This window comes from Rattus norvegicus, chromosome 18 (assembly GCF_021556685.1).
Source record: "Rattus norvegicus strain SHRSP/BbbUtx chromosome 18, alternate assembly SHRSP_T2T, whole genome shotgun sequence".
Classification (NCBI taxonomy): Eukaryota; Metazoa; Chordata; class Mammalia; order Rodentia; family Muridae; genus Rattus; species Rattus norvegicus.
This window is the reverse complement of record NC_141551.1, coordinates 63,227,824-63,248,157: the sequence shown is the minus strand read 5'-3', so window position 1 is coordinate 63,248,157 and position 20,334 is coordinate 63,227,824. Positions and strand designations below refer to the sequence as shown.

General features: G+C 43.5%; 1 protein-coding gene across 3 annotated transcripts; it reads right to left on the bottom strand.

Moving 5' to 3' along the window:
* Positions 1–2,342: 2,342 nt before the first annotated feature.
* Psmg2 (proteasome assembly chaperone 2) lies at positions 2,343–20,276 on the bottom strand. Of its 3 annotated transcripts, none has more exons than XR_015642169.1 (7): positions 20,140–20,276; positions 16,511–16,682; positions 14,901–14,959; positions 12,732–12,850; positions 11,840–12,013; positions 6,196–7,637; positions 2,343–3,173 (listed from the first exon to the last, which is right to left on the bottom strand). XR_015642169.1 is itself a non-coding variant. In NM_001106138.2 (7 exons), exons 1-7 carry the CDS (start codon positions 20,194–20,196, stop codon positions 5,896–5,898), a joined length of 795 nt encoding a protein of 264 aa, NP_001099608.2. In that variant the 5' UTR covers positions 20,197–20,266; the 3' UTR covers positions 5,697–5,895. The 3 variants fall into 3 exon arrangements, 1 of the variants encoding a protein (NP_001099608.2); XR_015642170.1 differs by having other exon boundaries at positions 6,409–7,637; NM_001106138.2 differs by lacking the exon at positions 2,343–3,173 and adding an exon at positions 5,697–5,988 and having other exon boundaries at positions 7,517–7,637; positions 20,140–20,266.
* Between the last annotated feature and the right edge of the window lie 58 nt (positions 20,277–20,334).

Sequence of the window (20,334 nt, the reverse complement as noted above, 5' to 3'; positions counted from 1 at the left end):
TATGTTGGTTTGTGTGTGTGTGTTACCTCAGGACAGTTACAATTCAAATAATGAATATTTTCTCATTGGTTTACTCCAATTTTTTTTTTAAAGCATCTGGCATTGAAATTTAAGTCAGTTCATAATCCTTCAGTAGTCTTCCTGTCCTAAGTAATACTAGCTAGGCAAAATCAACAACAGATAAGTTACAATGTTGCCGTTGTTACTTAGGAAAACACCAGTCTTACGATAGTATTGTCCTGTGGACAGCATTCATTTCTGTAAGTCCAACAATACCTTGCTGGTTTTAATATCTAGTTTTCCCGTGTTGGACATTGTGTATTCCCAAGCATTTCCTTTTGTAAAGATGCCAGAGGCTCCTTCCCGCTTGTGGCTTCTGGCTTAGTTCCCATCTATTTGCACAGTGAGTATTGGGCTTTAAATGTGTTCCAATCGATTGTCAGATGCTAACACTTGATAGCTGGAGAAACTTAAACCACACATTATTCATACAACAGTACTTTCAAGAAGTATATCACAATTTTACCATTTATAAACATACCCATTCCTACTTTTTAAGAAGCCTAGAGGGTTTGCTTTATGTGTGTTCCTATATGTATGCCAAGTTTCTCCTTCCTAAAAGGCTTACTGCCCTGCAGGGTAGCACAGTGTGCTGTCTTCCCAGTGTTGGAGAACTGTCCATTAACCCAATCTCCTTCCTCTCTTGGTCCTCATCCCATTAGCCTGCACCCCCAGAAATGGCCCCCAAAGATCTTCACTTATGCTATAGTCATAAGGCCCGTCCGTGCAGCCTCTGGTAATGAGACTGAGCTGCTCACACTCCTAGGCCTCCTTACGCTTTCTTCCACTCAGTTGTTCCCTAAGACTCCATCTATGGCTCTTAACACACTGACTGTGGATGGTCTCTTCTCTGGACAAGTCTAGATCATACACTGAGGTTGATTACATGCAGTATCTCAAACCCTAGGCCAGATCTCATGTCATGGCTACAAACCTGAAACTCACATCCCTGACTAGATCCTTAACCTCCAAATGGAACATGACCCATATTCCCATATTCTGTTTGCTCTGCCTCACTGTACACGTGAAAGTCCTTCCTACTTCCTCCACTTAGGCTCTGCTCGGTTTGTTCACAAACTGCTAATCCTGTACTCTGACTGTTGCCTTTTGTCCCTATCCTGGTTTCTGCTTTATTATGATGTGGATTCATCATACGATACAGCAGAGACTTCCCTCCAGGTAAGGTCGTCTGCATATTTATACCAGTCCTGGGCACAGCTTCAGAACAGGGTATGAGTTTCAGAACAAAACCTTATTTAGAAAAAAAAAAAAAGATAAAATTAAGATTACTTTTTTTATTAGATTTTTTTTTTTTGGAACAGGGTCTCAACATAGCCTTGGCTGTCTTAGAACTCACTACTATAGACCAGGCTGGACTCACAGAGATCTGCTTTCTCTGCCTCCAGTGAGTTGGGATTCAAGGCATGTGCCACCACAGGCTTTTAAATGTTTAAAACATTTTAAAAATGTGAGTTATTGAAGAGGAACTGATTTCCTATTAAAAAGTCTTCTGACAGGCAAAAATGTACTGACAGAAAAGGTGGGTTTTGTTGGGGAGGTGGGAGGAGTCCTGGATGAGAATGAGGAGGAACTGAAGAGACAATGGTGTCTTACTGTACACAGGAGGCACTCAGTCTAAATAAATGTCCACTAAACACTAGCCATCAGGACATCAGATTTAATTTCAAAAATGATCATTCGACGTGAATAGGTGAATGCCCTTAACAGATGCAGTCTCCACATGTAGTACACTGTCATACATGTAAACCCCAGGAAAACCTGTGCATTGTTGTCAGCCCACTGAACATTCCCCTTAAGCTGGGACAGTGAGCCAACCTAAGCTTCTTTCTAAGTTGGTCAGCCCGTCCATATGAGTTCCAGGGCAGCCAGGACTACATACTCTTTGATACAGGCCCTGTCCCAAAAAGGAAAGGAGAATGAGAGTCAGAGCAAGACCACTCTGAAAAGAGGTGACAGTGGCCTAGAGCAGCATCAGTGCAGGTTAGCAGGTCCTCAGGTGTGAATACAATGAGAATCCTCAGGACTTCCCCCAAGACCTGTGCAAGAGAAGACCAGGGAGAAGGTGGCACAGCTTCCCGTGTTCAGGAGGTACATAGATGTCAGGTGCAGAGAGCAGGGGAAAATGAACGGAATTACACATCTGAGAATCACCTGACAGTCTAAAGACAGAAACCTGAGGAAGTGGAAAATTAAATTTCATTTCATTTCAAATACATATTGGAAAATAATTATTAGCCATTTCAAACATTACTGAATTTGAGGGATCTGGGACTGTCATTACTAATTTTTTTTCTATTTTAATTGTGAACTGATAACTTATTGATGGGTACAAAGTGAGGTTATGATTCATGTAAACTGAATAAGTCAAGCCAATTATGTATCCATCATTTCAACTATTTTTCATCTTTATGTTGAGAATATTTGAAATTGACTTTCAATAGTTAAATGTACAACACAATGCATATTCATCATATGCAGTGTATTTCAGAGAAAGCCATTTCTCTTGAAATTGAGGCCTCCTTGATAATGATCTCTTATCTTCTTCCCAACACCCACCCTCTGGCTGGTACCATTTTAGTCTCTGCTACTTTGAACTCACTTGTTTAGATCCTAGCCCTACCTTATTAGTTTCACTAGGTACAGTGTTCCCAATCATAGCATCATGAATGACGAAATGTTTCTTTTGTTTGTTTGTTTGGGTTTTTTTTTTATTTTGTTTTGTTTTGTTTTTTGTTTTGAGACAAGGTAGCCCAGGCTGGCATCAAACTTGCTATGTAGCTAAGGATAACCTTAGCTTCTGATCCTCCTGATTCCATCCCACAGATGTTAAACATGTGCCATCACTCCTGGTTTTACAATCTCTGTCTTCTGGCCAGGTGGTAGTGGTGCACACCTTTAATCCCAGCATGTAGGAGGCAGGGGCAGGTGGATCTCTTGAGTTTGAGGCTATCCTGGTCTACAGAGTGAGTTCCAGGGCAGCCAAGCCTCCACAGAGGCTTGGAAGTATGTCATTTTACCTGAGGGCACGTGACAGAAAGGTTGACTAGGGACATTTTATTTATTTTTTTCTTCTTTTTTCTTTTTTTTCGGAGCTGGGGACCGAACCCAGGGCCTTGCGCTTGCTAGGCAAGTGCTCTACCACTGAGCTAAATCCCCAACCCCAGGACATTTTATATTTGTATTATTTTGAAATTTTTATACCGAGAGTATATCTATTGCTTATAGTTCAACAACTGGAAGAAAGAACCTGTGCCCAGAAGAGGATGTCATATTCTCTGGGGCTTGAGTAACCTGAGCTGAATGCAATTCAGTTTTGTCTTAAAGACTTCAGTGGGTTTTTTTTTTTTTGTTTTTTTTTTTTTTTGGTTCTTTTTTTCGGAGCTGGGGACCGAACCCAGGGCCTTGCGCTTCCTAGGTAAGCGCTCTACCACTGAGCTAAATCCCCAGCCCCTTCAGTGGGGTTTTGTGTGTTGAGGTTCTCACTGTTTTTCTGTGACAGGATCTCATGTAGCCCCGATGGGTCTCAAACTCTCCGTGTAGTTGGAGCTGTGCCTGAACTCCTGACCCTCCTGTGTCCACTTCCTAAGTGCTGAAGTTACAAGCTTGTGTCACCATGACTGGCTTCAGTGTTTGTGTCAGTCTACCTTTCTCTTCTCAGAGGACAGTCAGGAAATTAGGTTCCAATCCCAAGCATTCCATAGCAAGTTTTAGAGGAGGTTGGAAGGTTTATCAGTGACTTCTAGATCTTTCTCCTAAAACTGAAACGCAGTCCTGCATTGGTGGGGTAAATCTCGACTGTCTGCATCCAGGATTACAGCTTCTGATAGACACCTGTGCCCTCGGAACTCATCTTGAGTCTACTGAGCTCCTACTAGGAATGACACAGTCAAAACACAGGAGAAGTCATGTGTTCCTCATATGCCTGTGTCAGGAAGGCAGGCCAGAACTCATTTCTCATTCCTGACCTCACCCAGGCCACTTGAGAAGCAGACGGCTCTCCACAGGCCACAGCTCTGGATGGCATGGAATCCATTCGGTTAGACCCCATCTGCAAATCTGGGTTGAGCTGTTCTGACTGAAATGTCCCCAACATAGTTATCATGGCCACTATAGGTGAGAAAGCCTTCAGCCTTTCTAGGGCATGTATGGTGTGCTTTCCAGGCAAGTAGAGAGCAGCTCTGTGGGGCTTAAACTTAGGTTGTCAGGATTGACAGCACGGACTGTTCTACCAAGCTAGACTTGATAACTATGTTCTCATACTTCCAGTTCTTTTGCATTTGTTAAGATTTGCTCTGTAGCATGGGATATAATCACTGTTCGAGGTTCCACAGGCTGCAGACAGAGGTGTAGTCCTCTGTTAAACGGAAGTCTGTAGGTTGTCTGTTAAGTCCATTTGGTCTATCACGTAGAAACTCTGAAGTTTCTTCATTGATTTTGTTTGGATGATATACCGAGATTGACAGCAAAATACTGAAATTGAGGGTTGGGGATTTAGCTCAGTGGTAGAGCGCTTGTCTAGCAAGCGCAAGGCCCTGGGTTCGGTCCCCAGCTCTGAAAAAAAGAAAAAGAAAAAAAAAATACTGAAATTGTCTACTGTTCTATCAGAAGTAGACTAAAGTCTAATAAGGCCTGTTAGTGTTTATTGTATGACACTGGGAGCCCTGATATCATTGTGTATAACTGTTAGTTTTCTTAAGATTGCTTAGTCTGACCAGATGCACGCTGCAGTGTGATTGTCCTTGTGCATCTGACCCTTATCTGTCAGAACTTCTTGACCCTATGACCTTCAGTGTTGGTTGCCTCTGGATTTCTGGGAATAGAATCAAATATAGAAAAACAAACAAACAAACAAAACAAAAAACCTGGCTAAGAAAAGAGAATTGGAGTGATGGAGGAGAAGGAAAGGCAGTTGGTGGAAAAGGCATTGCTAGGAGACAGTTAAGCAAGGAGAAGCTGAGCTCAGCAGATAGGCTACAACGGTTGGTATAGTTTGGAGATGTTAATACTGGGAAAACTAGGAGAAGGGACTGTTTAAGCGGCCTGTTGGGGATCTGATGGAGGAACGGTTGGGAGAAACACTTGAAGGGGCTGGGCTGGGAACTGGGAGCAGTTGTGAAAGTAATTAGATCAGGGGTCTCTCTCCCTTCTTCCTTTTCTCCTTTCTAGTGTTAGGGGGTGAAACTAGAGTGCAGGGGGATAAAGGGTGGGAAAAAGAACAAACCACAAAGTAGCAAAAACCAGCTATGGCACACGCCTTTAACCCTAGAACTCCAGAGGCAAAGGCAGCAGAACTCTGAGTCTAAGGCTAACCTGGTCTACACAGTGAGTTCCAGGACAGCCAGGGTTAAAGATACACAAAAAGAATTGTTTGATTTCACATGTAGTAGCCTTTTCCTTCCTAGTTTTGTTTGACATCAATGTATTCGTTATCAGAATAACAAGGGCCTCTGGATGCCAGCTGGATTGCAGCCTTGGAAGGATCTGTGGGCTTCTGACCTTTCTGGTAAAGTAAACTCAGACCTCTATTCCACTAGGATTGTGATAATAACTGATATAGTACAAATAGAAAGTTAATACAGTTCTGATCCAAAAAGGGATAACTTTACAGATAAAACTGCTTAGTAAATATAATTTATTGTACAGAATTTACATTTATTGTATATAACAAGCATAATAACCTTTACAACCTCTTTTCTTCGAGGTTTTACTATAGCACTTCTAACACACCCCGGGGCAGCACAAAATTCTGCACAGCACACACCCAACAGCTGGTTTTGTGATGTCTGCGGGGCGAGGGAGAAGGCTGAAAACAGATCAGAACAGTGCGGGAGGAAGTCCACTGCCAAAGAGCAGCCGCCAAGAGCTGGGGATCTTCCATGGCAAGACAGAGGCCACGGGGCCGTCACTCTGTAACAATAGGAAGACACTTCATCTTTAGTCTCACCATCAAATCTCTCTTTTGGTCTCTTTTGTAGCTAGTTTTCATTATTAGGAAAACCAAAGCTGGTAAGTTTCTGTCTTCATATAAAATAATAGGTTTCTAAGTTTTACCTCAACAATCTGCCAAAATAGCTACAAAGAAAGTGTATTAAGTAAATTAAATTCAAGAGGAGCAGGGGTGGGCATGGCCGTGTACTGCTGCAGTGCAGGTACTGGGAAGGTGGAGGCAGACAGTTACAGTCAGTGTTAACAGTCTTGATACATAGGACCTGGTCTACTGAACACACAGTGTGTGAGTGTGTGTGTGTGTGTGTGTGTGTGTGTGTGTGTGTGTGTGTGTGTGTGTGTGTGAGGTTAAAAGAAACAAAGTAGCTTGAGAATTTGGGCTGGGGTCGGGGTTGAAACAAGATCTCACAGCCTAGCTCTGGCTGTCTTAAAACTTATGTAGGTAGCCGGCTTCAAACTCACATTAATCTGGCTACTTCTGCCTCCCAGGTGCTGTGATTAGTGGCATGCGATATCATGCTTGGCCTGTGGTGCTTCTGTGAGGCCTCCAGGCTCATTTCTCTGGGCACACTGTTCCTTTCACAGCAGGGAATAGTGTGTTAGAATTAGTCCAAGAGACAGGGTTCTACTCAGTGGTCACAGCAATTCCCTAAAGATGGACTGTACAGAAGTCTGGTTTACTCTTTTGTTAGGGCTGGAGAGATGGCTCAGTGATTAAGAGCACTGACTGCTCTTCCAGAGGTCCTGAGTTCAATTCCCAGCAACCACATGGTGGCTCACAATTGTTATTGGATCCAATGCTCTCTTTTGGTGTGTCTGATAATAGCAACAGTGTACTTACATATATAAAATAAGTAAATAAATCTTAAAAAAAAAGTTGTTTGGGGTAGGATATAATGACACATGTCTTTAATCCCAGTTGTGGGAGGCAGAGAGAGGAGGATCTCTCCGAATTTGAAGTCAGCCTTGTCTACATAGCAAGCTCTAGAACAGCCAGGGCTACATAAACCTTGTCTCAAAATACAAACCAGCTCAATCAAAACTACAAAACATACAAAACAAGACAAAACAGGCTGGGTGGCAGTGTCTCAGGTCCATGCCTTTAACCGCAGCATTTGGCAGAGGCAGGCAGATCTCTGTAAGTTCAAGGCCAGCCTGGTCTACAGATTGAGTTCTAGGAGAGCCAAGGTTGCACAGAGAAACTGTCTGGAAAAACCAAACCAAACCAAAGTCATCCCAATTACCCAGTACACAGCGAGCACCCTGAGGCTCTCAGGGCTTTCCTGTCTGCAAAGCTGCCTCCACCAGCAATCGGCGACAGGTTAGCTAACTGTTCTCACTCACTTTCAAAGGTTTGGCTCAAACTAACGTTTATGCTGAGATATTATTTGTTAAACAAACTTTCACCTCTGGAGCCTACTTTACACATAATACAAGTAATGGACACTCAGTGAATCAGCACAGAGACTTACACCACAGTAAAACTTACACATGGTTTGATTATCTGAAGCCATTCATTAAGATACTCCACAAGGCTGACTGCATCTGGGATATTGTCCCCTTCTGAAACAAATTTCAGCAGAACTGCCATTTGGATTTCTTTACAACAGCTGTTAGAAATAAAAAGAACAATTCATTGTTTTTTCCTGATACAAGATGCTTACAGCATTAAGTTAACCTGCCTCACGTTAAGATTTCTTACCTCGGGGCTGGGGATTTAGCTCAGTGGTAGAGCGCTTACCTAGGAAGCACAAGGCCCTGGGTTCGGTCCCCAGCTCCGAAAAAAAGAACCAAAAAAAAAAAAAAAAAGATTTCTTACCTCCCATTGTCCCACATATATTCTGCAGCCTCGGGAATATGCAAGTGTATGCCTCATTCTTACTCTCAAGGAAAAACTTACAATAGCTTTAGCTATTGGCACAGAAGACATGCTCTGCACTAGTTCAAAAGCCTACTTTGAGAGTGGTTTTCAGAAGCAAAGAGACTGAATTAACAGTCTTGTTTAACAGGTCTTCTGTGGCAAAGATTAGCCTTAAGCTTGCTACATAGTTGGGGCTGACTTTACACTCCTGATCCTCCTGACTCCACCTTTCAAGTGCTGGGATTACTGGTATGAAACACCAGCCTTGGCTCCACACTTAGTAATCTAAAACAGTGAAAGAAAACAGGAAGAGAATGAAATGGTAAAGAGAAGAAAGGTTATTTCTTACAGATAACTTGTTCCGTTTGAGACAGGGTCTCTATGTACCCAACTGTCCTGGAACTCATTATGTAGATCAGGCTGGCCTTCAACACATAGAGATCCTCCTGCCTCTGCTTCCTGAATGCTGGGATTAGATGTGTGCAATAACATACCCTTACTATTTATTGACATTATCTGGAAATTTTATTTTTCACTGTCTCCAACCTTATTCATGAATCAGTTGGAATCACAGGAACAAAACAGAATGGCAGGATTCAAACTCTGGCTGTCCCACTTAGCAGAAGTGTTGAGTAACACTTCTGGGCTCTAAAGTTTCTCATCCATAAGAGAATTATGTGCCCCACCTCAATGGGCACAGAGGCACATCCTGCAATCCTCGCACAATGGAGACTGAGGCAGGAAAACTGCTGAGTTGGGGTTAGCCTAGGCTATGTGAGATCCTGTCTCGGAAACAAAGTAAAATAAAAAGCACCAGGGAAAGAGAGGTAGAGACTGACAGACTGACCAACCAAGAAGCCTGGCCTTGTGAAGTTTCACCCTGCATGTGTGGCTGAGAATTCAGAGGCCTGAGCCGACCCCTAGAACCACAATCCTGTTTCTGGTTTTCTGCTTGCATTTCTAGTCACCTTAGCCTCCCGGTCTCATCTCCTGTCCCTGCTGTGCTGCAGCCAGATGGCAGCTGCCAATAGAAAGTTAGGACAATTACAGGGCGTTTTCACAGAGGACACACAGTGCTGTCTGTTGCACATTATCTAAAAGCAGTTCTCTATGTCAAACTTTCATTTTTTTTCTTTCACTAAGAGGACAGTACCTCTTATATGGGCTTTTTTTGACTTGAGAAGAAGCAGAGAGGAGGGTACAAGGATGCCCCATGTATGTACAGAAGGCATCAGTACACAAGAAGAGGTAAACTGAGAGCAGACTCTTGCAAACTAGAAGTGAGGAGAAGAAAAGAGAACAAGAGCAGGAGGGAGACACCCTTCAAGGAATTATCCTTTTGACATTTACTGGGGTACAGAGAGCAGAGTGTACGGAAGACCAGGAAGGAGTCAGGTGAAGAGATTGTGGAAGCCGTTGGATGGCCTGTTAAAAAGCAGGAATCAAGTGCTGATAAAAATCACTGATAGATTTTACTGGGGACTCTTGGCAACCACTACCTGCTGATAGCCCATGGAGAGAGCAGAGCAGGTCAGGACAGAGCACACAGCCCAGTCAGTTAAGAGACCATAAGCAGATGCTATGGAATGAATTGCTCCTTCCCACAATTCATCATGTTGTGACTGAAGCAAGAGAACGGGTCTTTACTGGGTAGCTGAGGCTCACTGAGGTCATAAAAGGGGAATCATGGCTGTACATCAAGAGAAAACTTGTCTCTGCTGTATGAACACAAACAACCGGATCGGCTGGCTACACAAATGGCTACATGAAGGGCTACTCCCCAACTGTGAGAGGGAACGTTTCTATTGTCCTGGGCTATCTGGGCCATCTCACATTGCCATAGCACTCTCAGCTGTCTGATACAAGTATCTAGGCTGCAAAGAAGACAGGCCAAATGAGGCACAAGAACAACTCCAAGCTTCTGACTGACCTAGCAGACCAGAGAACACATAGACCACAGGGGCTCCAGGCTCTGGTCAGACAATGGCTGAGTGAGTGACAGATAGACAAGGAAGCAGCAGCTGAAAGAAATGTTCAGGAATAGAGAACACTGACAGTTGCAGAAAAACAAACTGAAATGCGCATACAGTATTTAGGAAAGAGATCTTAAATATTTTCAAAATAGAGGACAGGAGGAGCTGGGAATGAGGCGCGGTGGTGAAGGTCCTGCACAGGTAGCATTCCTGACTGCCTGGGTTTAATCCTTACCTCAGGGAAGGGGACAAACATAAATACCTGTGAATAACAAGAAATGTGATGTTTTAACCAAAATAAACTCTAATGTGCCACAGATTGTGGGGATTAACCCTGCTAGTGAAGAGAGTAAAAGAGCTGAAAGTGCAGTCTCTGGGGTAGACACCAAGACTGAATTCTGGCTCTGTTGTTTATTATTGGTATAGCTTTGAGCCAGTCATTTAGGCCTTCAGCTCTTCAACTGTTTCCCTTACGTGGTTACAAAGGTGTGTGTCTGCAGTGAGTCAGGCATAGCAGCACAGGAGAGTGTCAAGCACCATCAAGGGTGTCCGTCACCTCTATTTACACTACAGTACCAGCTGCAATGACTCCACCAGGGTCTGCAAAAGCATCCAAGCTGAAGGTCCACTCATTTCTTTTTTTAAAGATTTATTTTTAATTCATGTACATGAGTACACTGTGGCTGTTTTCAGACACACCAGAAGAGGGCATCAGATCCCATTACAGATGGTTGTGAGCCACCATGTGGCTGCTGGGAATTGAACTCAGGGCCTCTGGAAGAGCAGCCGGTGCTCTTAACCACTGAGCCATCTCTCCAGTCCCTGGTCCACTGATTTTTCTAAGACAGTCCCACAACACAGACCTGACTAGCCTAGAATTGTTAATTCTCCTGCCTTAGTCTCCAAAATGTGGGACTGTAGGCATGTGACAATGTGCCCACTGAGGCAGATTTATTAAATGACTCTGAGCAATGGCAGAGAAGAGATGTGTTTGTCTATGGTCAGCTCTGGCTTACTCGAGTCTATTTCTGAGGAACCACAGGGACAATGCTCATTTGATCTCTCTTCACAGCAGAGTATAGAGTAGAACACATGGCACTGACAGTCCACAGAGGCTCCCTGTAAGCAGCATCTTCCTTTCACAGCCATGGGCTCTGTTGTCCATGAACTTAATCAGGCCCATGTTGGAGGAAGAAAAGCGGATTCAAGGATAAAGCCAGGAACACTGATTAGCACCTGTAGCACCAGAGTCTGACAGCAGACATGGGGTGCACATAAAAGTCAATCTGCAAGAAAAGAGGCTGAGAGAAATATGATAGCTTTCTAGTTCTCACCTTTCCTCTCATTTACAACTTGCTTATACTTCAGAAACTAATCAGAAGCAACTGTATACACTTCTAAAACTGATGTTAGTGTGCATGCAGTAAATAAAGACCAAATGTGCTGACAGTGTGACGGAGGGACACAGTGCAGCTGATGTTAGTGTTAGTTTCAATTAGCTAACTTGGAGGCACATGTGTAATCAGCACAAAGGACCTCTACAGAAAGCCTAGAAGTCTATTTCAGAGGGAGAACTCATGCGTGAACTCATGCATGATGCCCTGAGTTCAGTCCCTTGAACAACACATAAATACAAAAACAAAGGGGAAAGAGAAAAGAATCAGAATGTACCACTACAAAACACTGACTACCATAAAAGATGTCAAACAAAACAAAAGCTGTAAAACTTGTAGAACATGAACAGCAGAGGACAAGTTTTTCTCCTCGGTAACTTTCAGGAAGATCTTGAGTTGGGCCACTACAGTAAGCTGAAGGCCAGCCTGGAGTACAGAACAGGAGGGAGGGAGCAAGCAAACAAGCATGGTAGCCTGCAACCCCAGTACTTGGGAAGTGGAAGCAGGGAAGTCAGGGGTTCAAGGCCAGCCTGGGCTTCATGAGACTCTGTATAACTCAACAGTGAGAAGGAAATGACACTCACCTTTCCTCATAGAGTGTTTTTGTGATTCCACCTCCGGGAATGCGAATGCAGAACTCAGAATCACTCATCTCGGGGATGCACCGACTCTTTTCCATTTCTAGCCAGTTTAGGCTCTTTATTTTATTTTGAACACTCTTTTGCAAACAAGGTGTAAGAAGATACCGAAAGGGAGTACTAGAAAAATCATATTATGTTTTTAAAAAATTACAAATATCAGAGAAAAACAAAACAAAAGTCAAACTTTAGGGTAATAATGAGAGCAGTCCCTATAATATTTTATTAAATCAGTGATCAAATATAAAAGCTTCTATTTCTGGTAAGTTTTGTCTCATTTAATGTTTAAGAACTCACTCTGGGGAATCATGGTGGAGTTTTGTCTGGAGTATGCCAGGCCCTGGGTTAGATCTCCAGCATAATCACAGCACACTCTATAGATACCACGCCTCTATAACCTCGGTTATATACCACGCCTCTATAACCTCGGCTTGATCCACAACACGTGTCTACCTCTCTACCCTGTGCAAAATGACCCTACTGACATGCTAGGATATTAAAAGGATTCCTACAAATACAAATGGTGGCATATAGGGAAATAAATAAAGTTGGTTTAATCTTTCAAATGCTTCTATTTAATGTAGGGACCGAGAGTGGTTTACTCAGCAGCAAAGTGCTTGCTGTGCATAAAGCACATAAGATGTTCTCTTCCTTCTACTCAGCTGTACTGGCCTTAGAGGAGCTAAAGCCTACCCACCTACTCTCCTCTCACCTTCTTTCCCCTTCTTCCTTCTAAATCCAGTTAGGAAAGGATACACTGCCCTTTAAATATATTGGTCTTTAAATTTTAGGTAAACAAATGACCACTGTATCAACTGTAACACAGGCAGGAACATACCTGCGGAGTTGTACATCAGTACGGTGATATGAGTGGCTGCTGGAGAGAACGATGATCCTGGCACAGCAGCTACTTTCTGCCCAGGCCAGCAGTTTTTCACAGAATGACTTGGATTTATACTTCATATGCCATTGAGATAGCAGAAAGAAAATATGAAATTGAGATCTCAGAGTGTAAAGATAACCCATGTAACCCCTTCCCTACCAACCTCACCTGACAATGAATGACATAATTCACTGCCACTGAAATGATGAGTACTGTCAAATCCACTTACTTTGATTTAATATATCTTTACAATTATAAAATAAATTGTGAAGAATGTAGATCTGTATCCTAAGGAAAAAGTCTCTTTTTTTTTTTACTTAACCAACACATAGTCATCTACAAGGTATTCTTATTATAAAGTTCATTGTACTATGATCACAAGGAACTAATCAGTCAGACACAGAGTAATGATTATCTGGCTTTGATTCCTCAAAGGAATCAACACCAAGAAGAACAGAAAGAGGAGGGGAACAGTTAAAGACACCGACTGCAGGATGAAACGGTAAGACGAAACCTGTGAGCCTTGACTGCTTCTAGGACTGAATCGATTCTTGGAAATAATTGGGGAGAACTAAATACATTGGCTGACACGTCCACGTAAGTGATGTCATCAGGGTTGCGAATGATGCTGTCTGTGGTTATGGCCACCCTCGTTTTCTAACTTCAGCTCCTCTTCCCATGACTGGATGGAACCCCGAGACGCATCTCATCACACGGACTAGGCAAGTGCTCTATTGCTCATCCAAAGCCCGAGCCCATCCTTGTTCCTCAAAGCCACTCGAACGTTTAAGGATGAAATACACTAGACAAGTTCTCTTGTCCAGTAGCCCAAGGTCCTGGGACTAATCCCCAGTGCTGAATACGACAACCAAAGCAAAACAACAACACACATACCAATCATACAAATATAAATGCACTACTGTGGGAACCCAGAGCATAAGTGACGTAGAGGTGTACTTAAATCCACAATGCCACACAGAGAGAGAACGAGCACGCTACTGTGAGGTCCAGATGAACCTCACACAGAATGCTGAGGAAAGGAAGCCAGACAGAAAGAAACATCTGCTCTAGGAGTCAGTCCACCTCTATGATGATTTACCATATCACTGTGTCCTTGGGTGGTTGATAATATTCTATTTCATGAATATTCTTGGGAGAATTTTACTTGTACTTGTTGCCACATATACTAAGGTAAAATAAATTAGAAAGTATAAGAAAGTACTATACCATTAACTTTTCTACTATTAGCTGGGCATGACAGTACACACCTGTGATCCTAGAGCCAGAGGCCGACTCTAACTCTAGCTACATAAGGTTCTGGCTTCAAAAAACAAAACCAAGAACCTTCTGAATTTCTGACCTCCTGAACAGATAGTGTCTGAAGACCACCACAGGTGCCAGTGTGCCTGGAGGCCCGATATGCTGAGCAGCTACCAACAGAAGGCCCCTAACACGGCCATGTTCTTATGCAGTCTCTTGCTCTGTGTCGCTACCGAGACTAAATAGATGGATGGCGCTAGAGACCATTTTATCAGAGAGCCAGGCACAGAGGCTCACAGGCCCTGGTAAAGCACTATGCATTCATTCTTTTTGAGATGGGAAGCCCTGAGGTTCAAGGGAGGTTTAGACGACTGTTGTATTGCTGTTGGAAGGGGCAGAGTGATGACAGTTCTTTTGTACGACAGAGCAATGGTGGGTTAGAGCTTTTTTGAGTTTTCGAAACAGGGTTTCTCTGTGTGGCTGGCTGTCCTGGAACTTGCTCTATAGGCCAGGCTGGCCTCCAATTCAGAGATCCGCCTGCCTCTGCCTCCCGAGTGCTGGGATTAAAGCATGGGCCACCTATGCCTGGCTTAGAATATGTTTTGATAAATGACTGACATCTCAAAATTTTTCTGCAGAGTTACCTGCAGAGAATGTGTTAAACTCATGAATAATCCACAATTCCTTTCAGAATAAAAATGAAATGATAGTCACACCTGAAATATTATGAAATTCTTTATTAAATCAGGCCCTTTCCTAAGTGTATAAGACAATGTAATAGAAATACCTCTTTAGTCTTGATTCCTAGTGCTATTTGACTGTTGTCACTATACAGTGAGGCTCGTAGAAGGGAAGCACACTAACCTTAATGAAGATGGACCTGAGCTGAAGCACCACTAGCTTCTTTGACGGTAAGGAATACACTACAAAGAGAAGAGAGAAGGAAATCACAGAACAGAAGACAACAAGCAAGTCGCTAAGCTGAAATTATTAATATGACAAATAATGCTTGAGTTACAGCAGCTTTAGCATTTAAATATTTTTAACAATAAAACATAGGCTTTAGGGCTGGTGTTCAAGAGTGAAGATCAGAGTTAGAGCCTTAACACACACCTGTGATGGCCAATCTTGTCAATGTGGCTGTATCTGGAATCAACTGGAACCCAAGCAGCTAGGCACACCCGTGAGGGGTTTTCTTGACTGGATTGTCTGAGGTGGGAAGCTGCTCCCTAAATCTGGGCAGCACCTTCTGGTGGCCACTCATATAAAAGGACACGGAAGAAGGAAGCTTTTGGTTCTTGCCTGCTTGCCCTCACTCTAGCTGGCAAGTTCATCTACCCTGATGCCGAGGCATTCCTTTGGCTTCGTGGACTGAACAACTCCTGGATCCTTGGCCTTTTCCTTGAGTCACGTATATATTCATTCTGTCAGTTCTGTTGACCTAGAGGTCCATCACTAACTCGCCATGTATTTATCATGAGGGTGCATGCGGTGGCTCACCTCTAATTCCACCTCTTAGAAGGTGAAGACAAGAGATCTCTGGGGCAAGCTGTCTAGCCAGACTCGCTGAATCATTGGACTCTGGGTTTACTTGATTCTGCCTCAATGAATAAAGTGCAGAGTGATCAAGGAAGACTTCCTATGTCAACTTCCAGCCTCCCACACACATGTACACTTCCCACAACAAACATGAACACACGAGCACACACACGCAAGGGGAAACATAAAAACTCTATGCTCTTTCCAATTGCTGTCCTATATCTCCTTCCTTTCGGGCTTGTTTTATTCCGTTGCTTTGAGACGGGTCTTACAATGCACCCAGATTAGTCTGTTCAAGCTATCATCCAGTTTCTACTCTACCGTGCAGTTGGACAGTAAGAATGTGCCACCATGCCTGGTTTATAGTTTCTTTTTAAATTTTTAAGTTAAAAAATTTGTTTGTGTATAACTAAGTTATACGCACACCCTTGAGTGCAGTGCCCATGAAGGCTGGAAGATGTCTGATCCTCAAAAGCTGGAGTTTCGGGTGGTTACGAGCAGCCTCCTGTGGTGCTGGGAACTAGACTCAGGTCCTCTGGAAGAGCAGCAAGTATTCTTTTTTTTTTTTTTTTGGAGCTGAGGACCAAACCCAGGGCCTTGCGCTTCCTAGGCAAGCGCTCTACCACTGAGCTAAATCCCCAACCCCAGCAAGTATTCTTAAGACTGAGCCATCTCCCCAGTCCCTAACTATGGCTTTAAGTTAGCACAAAGTAGCACACGGCATTCTAACACAGTGTCATCGTACTTTGTTCCCGAGAGTATTCCTGGTTTAAAAGAACTCAGGCTGGACACAATTATTTTCACCTGCAATCCCAGCACTCAGGTGGCAGAGGCAGGAGGGCTACAAGCTCCAGAGAAGCCTGTGCTGTACAATGAGGCCCCATCTCAAATAACTACACACTCTACAGCAGGCAACGTGCCGCAGACAGACGTACCTTCAGCATTTATACTGAGCTCATTCCAGTCTTCTTCTTCAGTTGCATATGGATTGTTCCCAACCATTGGCACCAGGCAATCAGTATAGAAATACCCAATCTTACACATGTTCAGTGTAGAAATAATCAAATCTATTGCAAGCTGGCCAACATTCCCAACGGATACTGCTGGCTGAAACAGAAAAGATATGTCCTATGAATCACCAAAATTAACATCACGTTTTTAAGTTTAGATAGCTAAGGTACTGAATGCTTATGCTCAGCACACGGCAAGACACTGATTGTTTTACAAAATCAAACAAAGCCTTCCGCCTTTGTGGAGTTTCCATTCTACCAAGGAAGTGGCTCATTTGTGATAAGCAGTAAAAGAGACAGTAGTGTTGGGAAAGGATACAGTGTATATGAATACCACTTCTAAGGAGGATGATGAAGGAACGGCTTACTGTAGGTGACAAATGGCTATAGAATGGAAAGAGGCAGAGTAGAGCGCCTCAGCTGAAAACGCTATTTTCAAGGAGTGCAAAGCAGTAGAGGGGCTCTGAGGTATGAACAGCCACCAGACCTTGGGTAGTCTTTCAGTTTACTTGTCATACTATCTGCTCCAGAGGTTGGAGCAACTGTTATCCCCACATTAGATATAACACACACACACACACACACACACACACACACACACACACACACACACACACACTTTCTCTCTCTCTCTCTCTCTCTCACAAACACACACACTTTCTTTCTCTTTCTCTCACACACACTTTCACACTTTCTCTCTCTCATACATACTTTCTCTCTCTCTCTCACACACACACATACACTTTCTCTCACACACTCACTTTCTCTCTCACACACACACATACTTTCACACACACTTTCTCTAACACACACATACACTTTCTCTCTCTCTCTCTCTCTCTCTCACACACACACACACACACACACACAAAGAGTCCCATAGTTTCAAAGTGCCAAATGTCTTACCTATACCCCTAAAATCATCCAGAACTCCAGTCTACTGAACACATCATAAAGTCACTCCCATTCAGCATGTACAAAGCTAAATTTCTGCCTGAACTTGCACTATTATATATTTCGCTGAAGAGCAATATTATCTGTTTGCTAACTAACTATATCCAATATATAAGATACAAATAATCGTATTGATTTACCACCAAAATATCTTTTGTGTGCACATGCGCATGTGTGCGAGTGCAGCTAGCTGCCTGTTGCATGTGCAGGTGCTTGCATATGCACGCATGCAGGGAGCACGGGGAACACTGTTGGGTCTTCGGGTACATTGCTTTATTACTGTCTTATTCCCTTCAGACGCAGAACTAGGGACCAGGAAGGTCCAGTGACCCTCCCGTCTCTGCCCTCCCAGATGCTGGCCTTACAGCCCAGCATGGCCACACTGGTTTTGTGTGCCTGCTAGTGACACCAGATCCTCAAGCCTGAGCTACAAGAGCTCTCCCTGAGTTGCCTCCTGAAGCGCTGGGTTTTTTGTTTTAAATGTAGTCTATGTATGTGTCCCAAGGCAAAAAAACACAACTGCGATCTGGCGTCAGCCAATAGCTCCTCATTCCTCAACCTTCCTGGACTCAGTCTTCCCTGAGCACTTTCCCATGACTCACTGGTATTTTCTACCACATTCCTTGGTTACTTTAATTCTCTTAAGGATTTTCCGACTTTGGAGTAAGAAACTCAGTCTCATCCCACCAGCACGTAAAGACACTTCAGTGTTTTTATTCCTTTTTTATAAAAATGATTTTTTATTTATTTTTGAGACAGGGCTTCTCTGTGTAGCCTTGGCTGTTCTGGAACTCACTGTGTAGACCAAGTTAGCCTTGAATCTGCCTTACTCTGGTGAGATTAAACATCTGCACCACCAACACCACCTGGCCTGTATTTTTATTCATTAAAAAAAAGTGTACTTTTTTTTTTACATATTTATTTTTATTTTTATATGGGTACACTGTAGCTGTCTTCAGACACACCAGAAGAGGGCATCTGATCCCATTACAGATGGTTGTGAGCCACCATGTGGTTGCTGGGATTTGAAATCAGGACCTCTGGAAGAGCAGTCAGTGCTCTTAACCATTGAGCCATCTCACCAGCCCCAAAAGTGTACTTTTGATACCACATAGTACCCTCACTTCTCAGGAGCCCACAGAGCTAAAAGTCTCCTAACGGTTGTCCACTACGGTGTAAAAATAAACTACCTCTGAATTAATACGCAAACGTTCATGCTCTACCTCTGTGGTTCTCAACCTTTCTAACACAATTCCTCATGCTGTGGTGACTCCCAACCATAAAACTATTTTTGTTCCTATTTCGTTACGGTAATTTCGCTCCTGTTAGGAATGGTAATGTAAATATCTGATATTTCCAATGGTCTTAGGTCACCTGCGATGGGGTCATGACCCACAGGTTGAGAACCACTGCTCCACCCCTCCTCTCCACTCATTTGACCTCTCCGAGAGGAGTTTTTTCGCCACTGCGCTAGTAACTGCTTAACTACCTGACCAACTATGTGTTGGCATTCCCAGATGAACACTTTAGACTTTACTTGCTTGAAACCTGAATAGGAGATACCCCTCTCCCCTTTACTTTAAACACATTCTCCTCTGCTGCCTTGTAGATCACAAGGCTTCAAGCCTATTCTCACCACACATCATTCTAAATTTGTGGTACTCCAGGAATATGTGCCTCTGATTTTAGATGTCCATTTTTCAGAAGGGTATCCTAAGCCCATCTTTTTCCTAAAAGATCAAAAGCCCTTGTGTTTCTCCCGTTGACTTTTTAAAATTTAAAAACATTTTAAAATACTGTGTCTGTAAGTACACGCAGTACTTACAGACGTGGGTTCAGATATTCTCTTTGGCCAGAATGGGTGTCAGGGACCCTGGACCTGGAGTTATAAGCCATTCATTGTGAGTATGTAAGAATTCTATCCTCTGTAAGCCACACAGGCTCTAATTACGGAGCCATTTCTTTAGCCCCCTCCCCTCAAGCTTTGTTGTTCTTGTTGATTTGTTTATTTCTTGCGGGGATAGGTGTCTTTCAGGCTGGGGCTTCCTGCCTCACGATTGGAATGCTGGGAATACAATCTTGGTCAAACCACTCCCACCCAGACTTCCGCAGGTCGGTAATCTCAGGTCGTTCTCTTTTTCAAACTTCTGTCTTATTTAATGCTCTTAGTATATGCACGTGTTTCTAGCTATATTGTAAACCTTGATGACTAAACAAGGACAATTCTACTACTGCCTTTTAGACAACGATCTGCTCTCTAATGCAATTGATTGCCTAGATCAACACGGACCCAAACTACATAAAAACACTTCAACGGATAAAACTTAGGGATTCCCCCGGTGCCACTTATGTGCAATGTATCTGCAATGTACAAACGTTACAGTTGCCAGGCAACGAAGGCTTCAGCTAGCAGGCAGGCCTTGATAGAGCGGACAAATGTGCTAATTTGGACCGCCGCCTCTAAGGATAACCAACTTGTTTGTTGGTTTGTTTTTTTCAGGCTTAAAGCCTGAAGCAGAAACACGTGCCCGGCTCTCCTAAGGCCAGGTGGCGCTTCCCGGGTCGGGGTGGCGACAGCGCCAACTCAAGTGGAGACTCACCATCAGGAGTGTGAAGTTCTTTAGGTCGGGGACCGACTCCCCGCAGGGAACGAACATGACTGCAGTGGGCGTAAGAGAAGCTGGAGCGCTGTCCGGGACAGCTAGGATACCTATCCTTAGGATAGAAGGCGGAACTCGCGATCCGCCCGGGTCCTTCGGGTCCTTCGGGTCCTGTAGGCGTCCGACGCACTGCCT

What these genes read in the sequence shown, in the direction of transcription:
- Psmg2 (NM_001106138.2), bottom strand. Translation starts at nt 20,196, where the DNA reads ATGTTCGTTCCCTGCGGGGAGTCGGTCCCCGACCTAAAGAACTTCACA. An exon ending in AGAACTTCACACTCCTGATG is followed by an intron (nt 16,683 to 20,139) that starts GTGAGTCTCCAC and finishes TTTCTGTTTCAG; the next exon opens with CCAGCAGTATCCGTTGGGAA. An exon ending in AAAACACTCTATGAGGAAAG is followed by an intron (nt 7,638 to 11,839) that starts GTGAGTGTCATT and finishes TATTTCTAACAG; the next exon opens with CTGTTGTAAAGAAATCCAAA.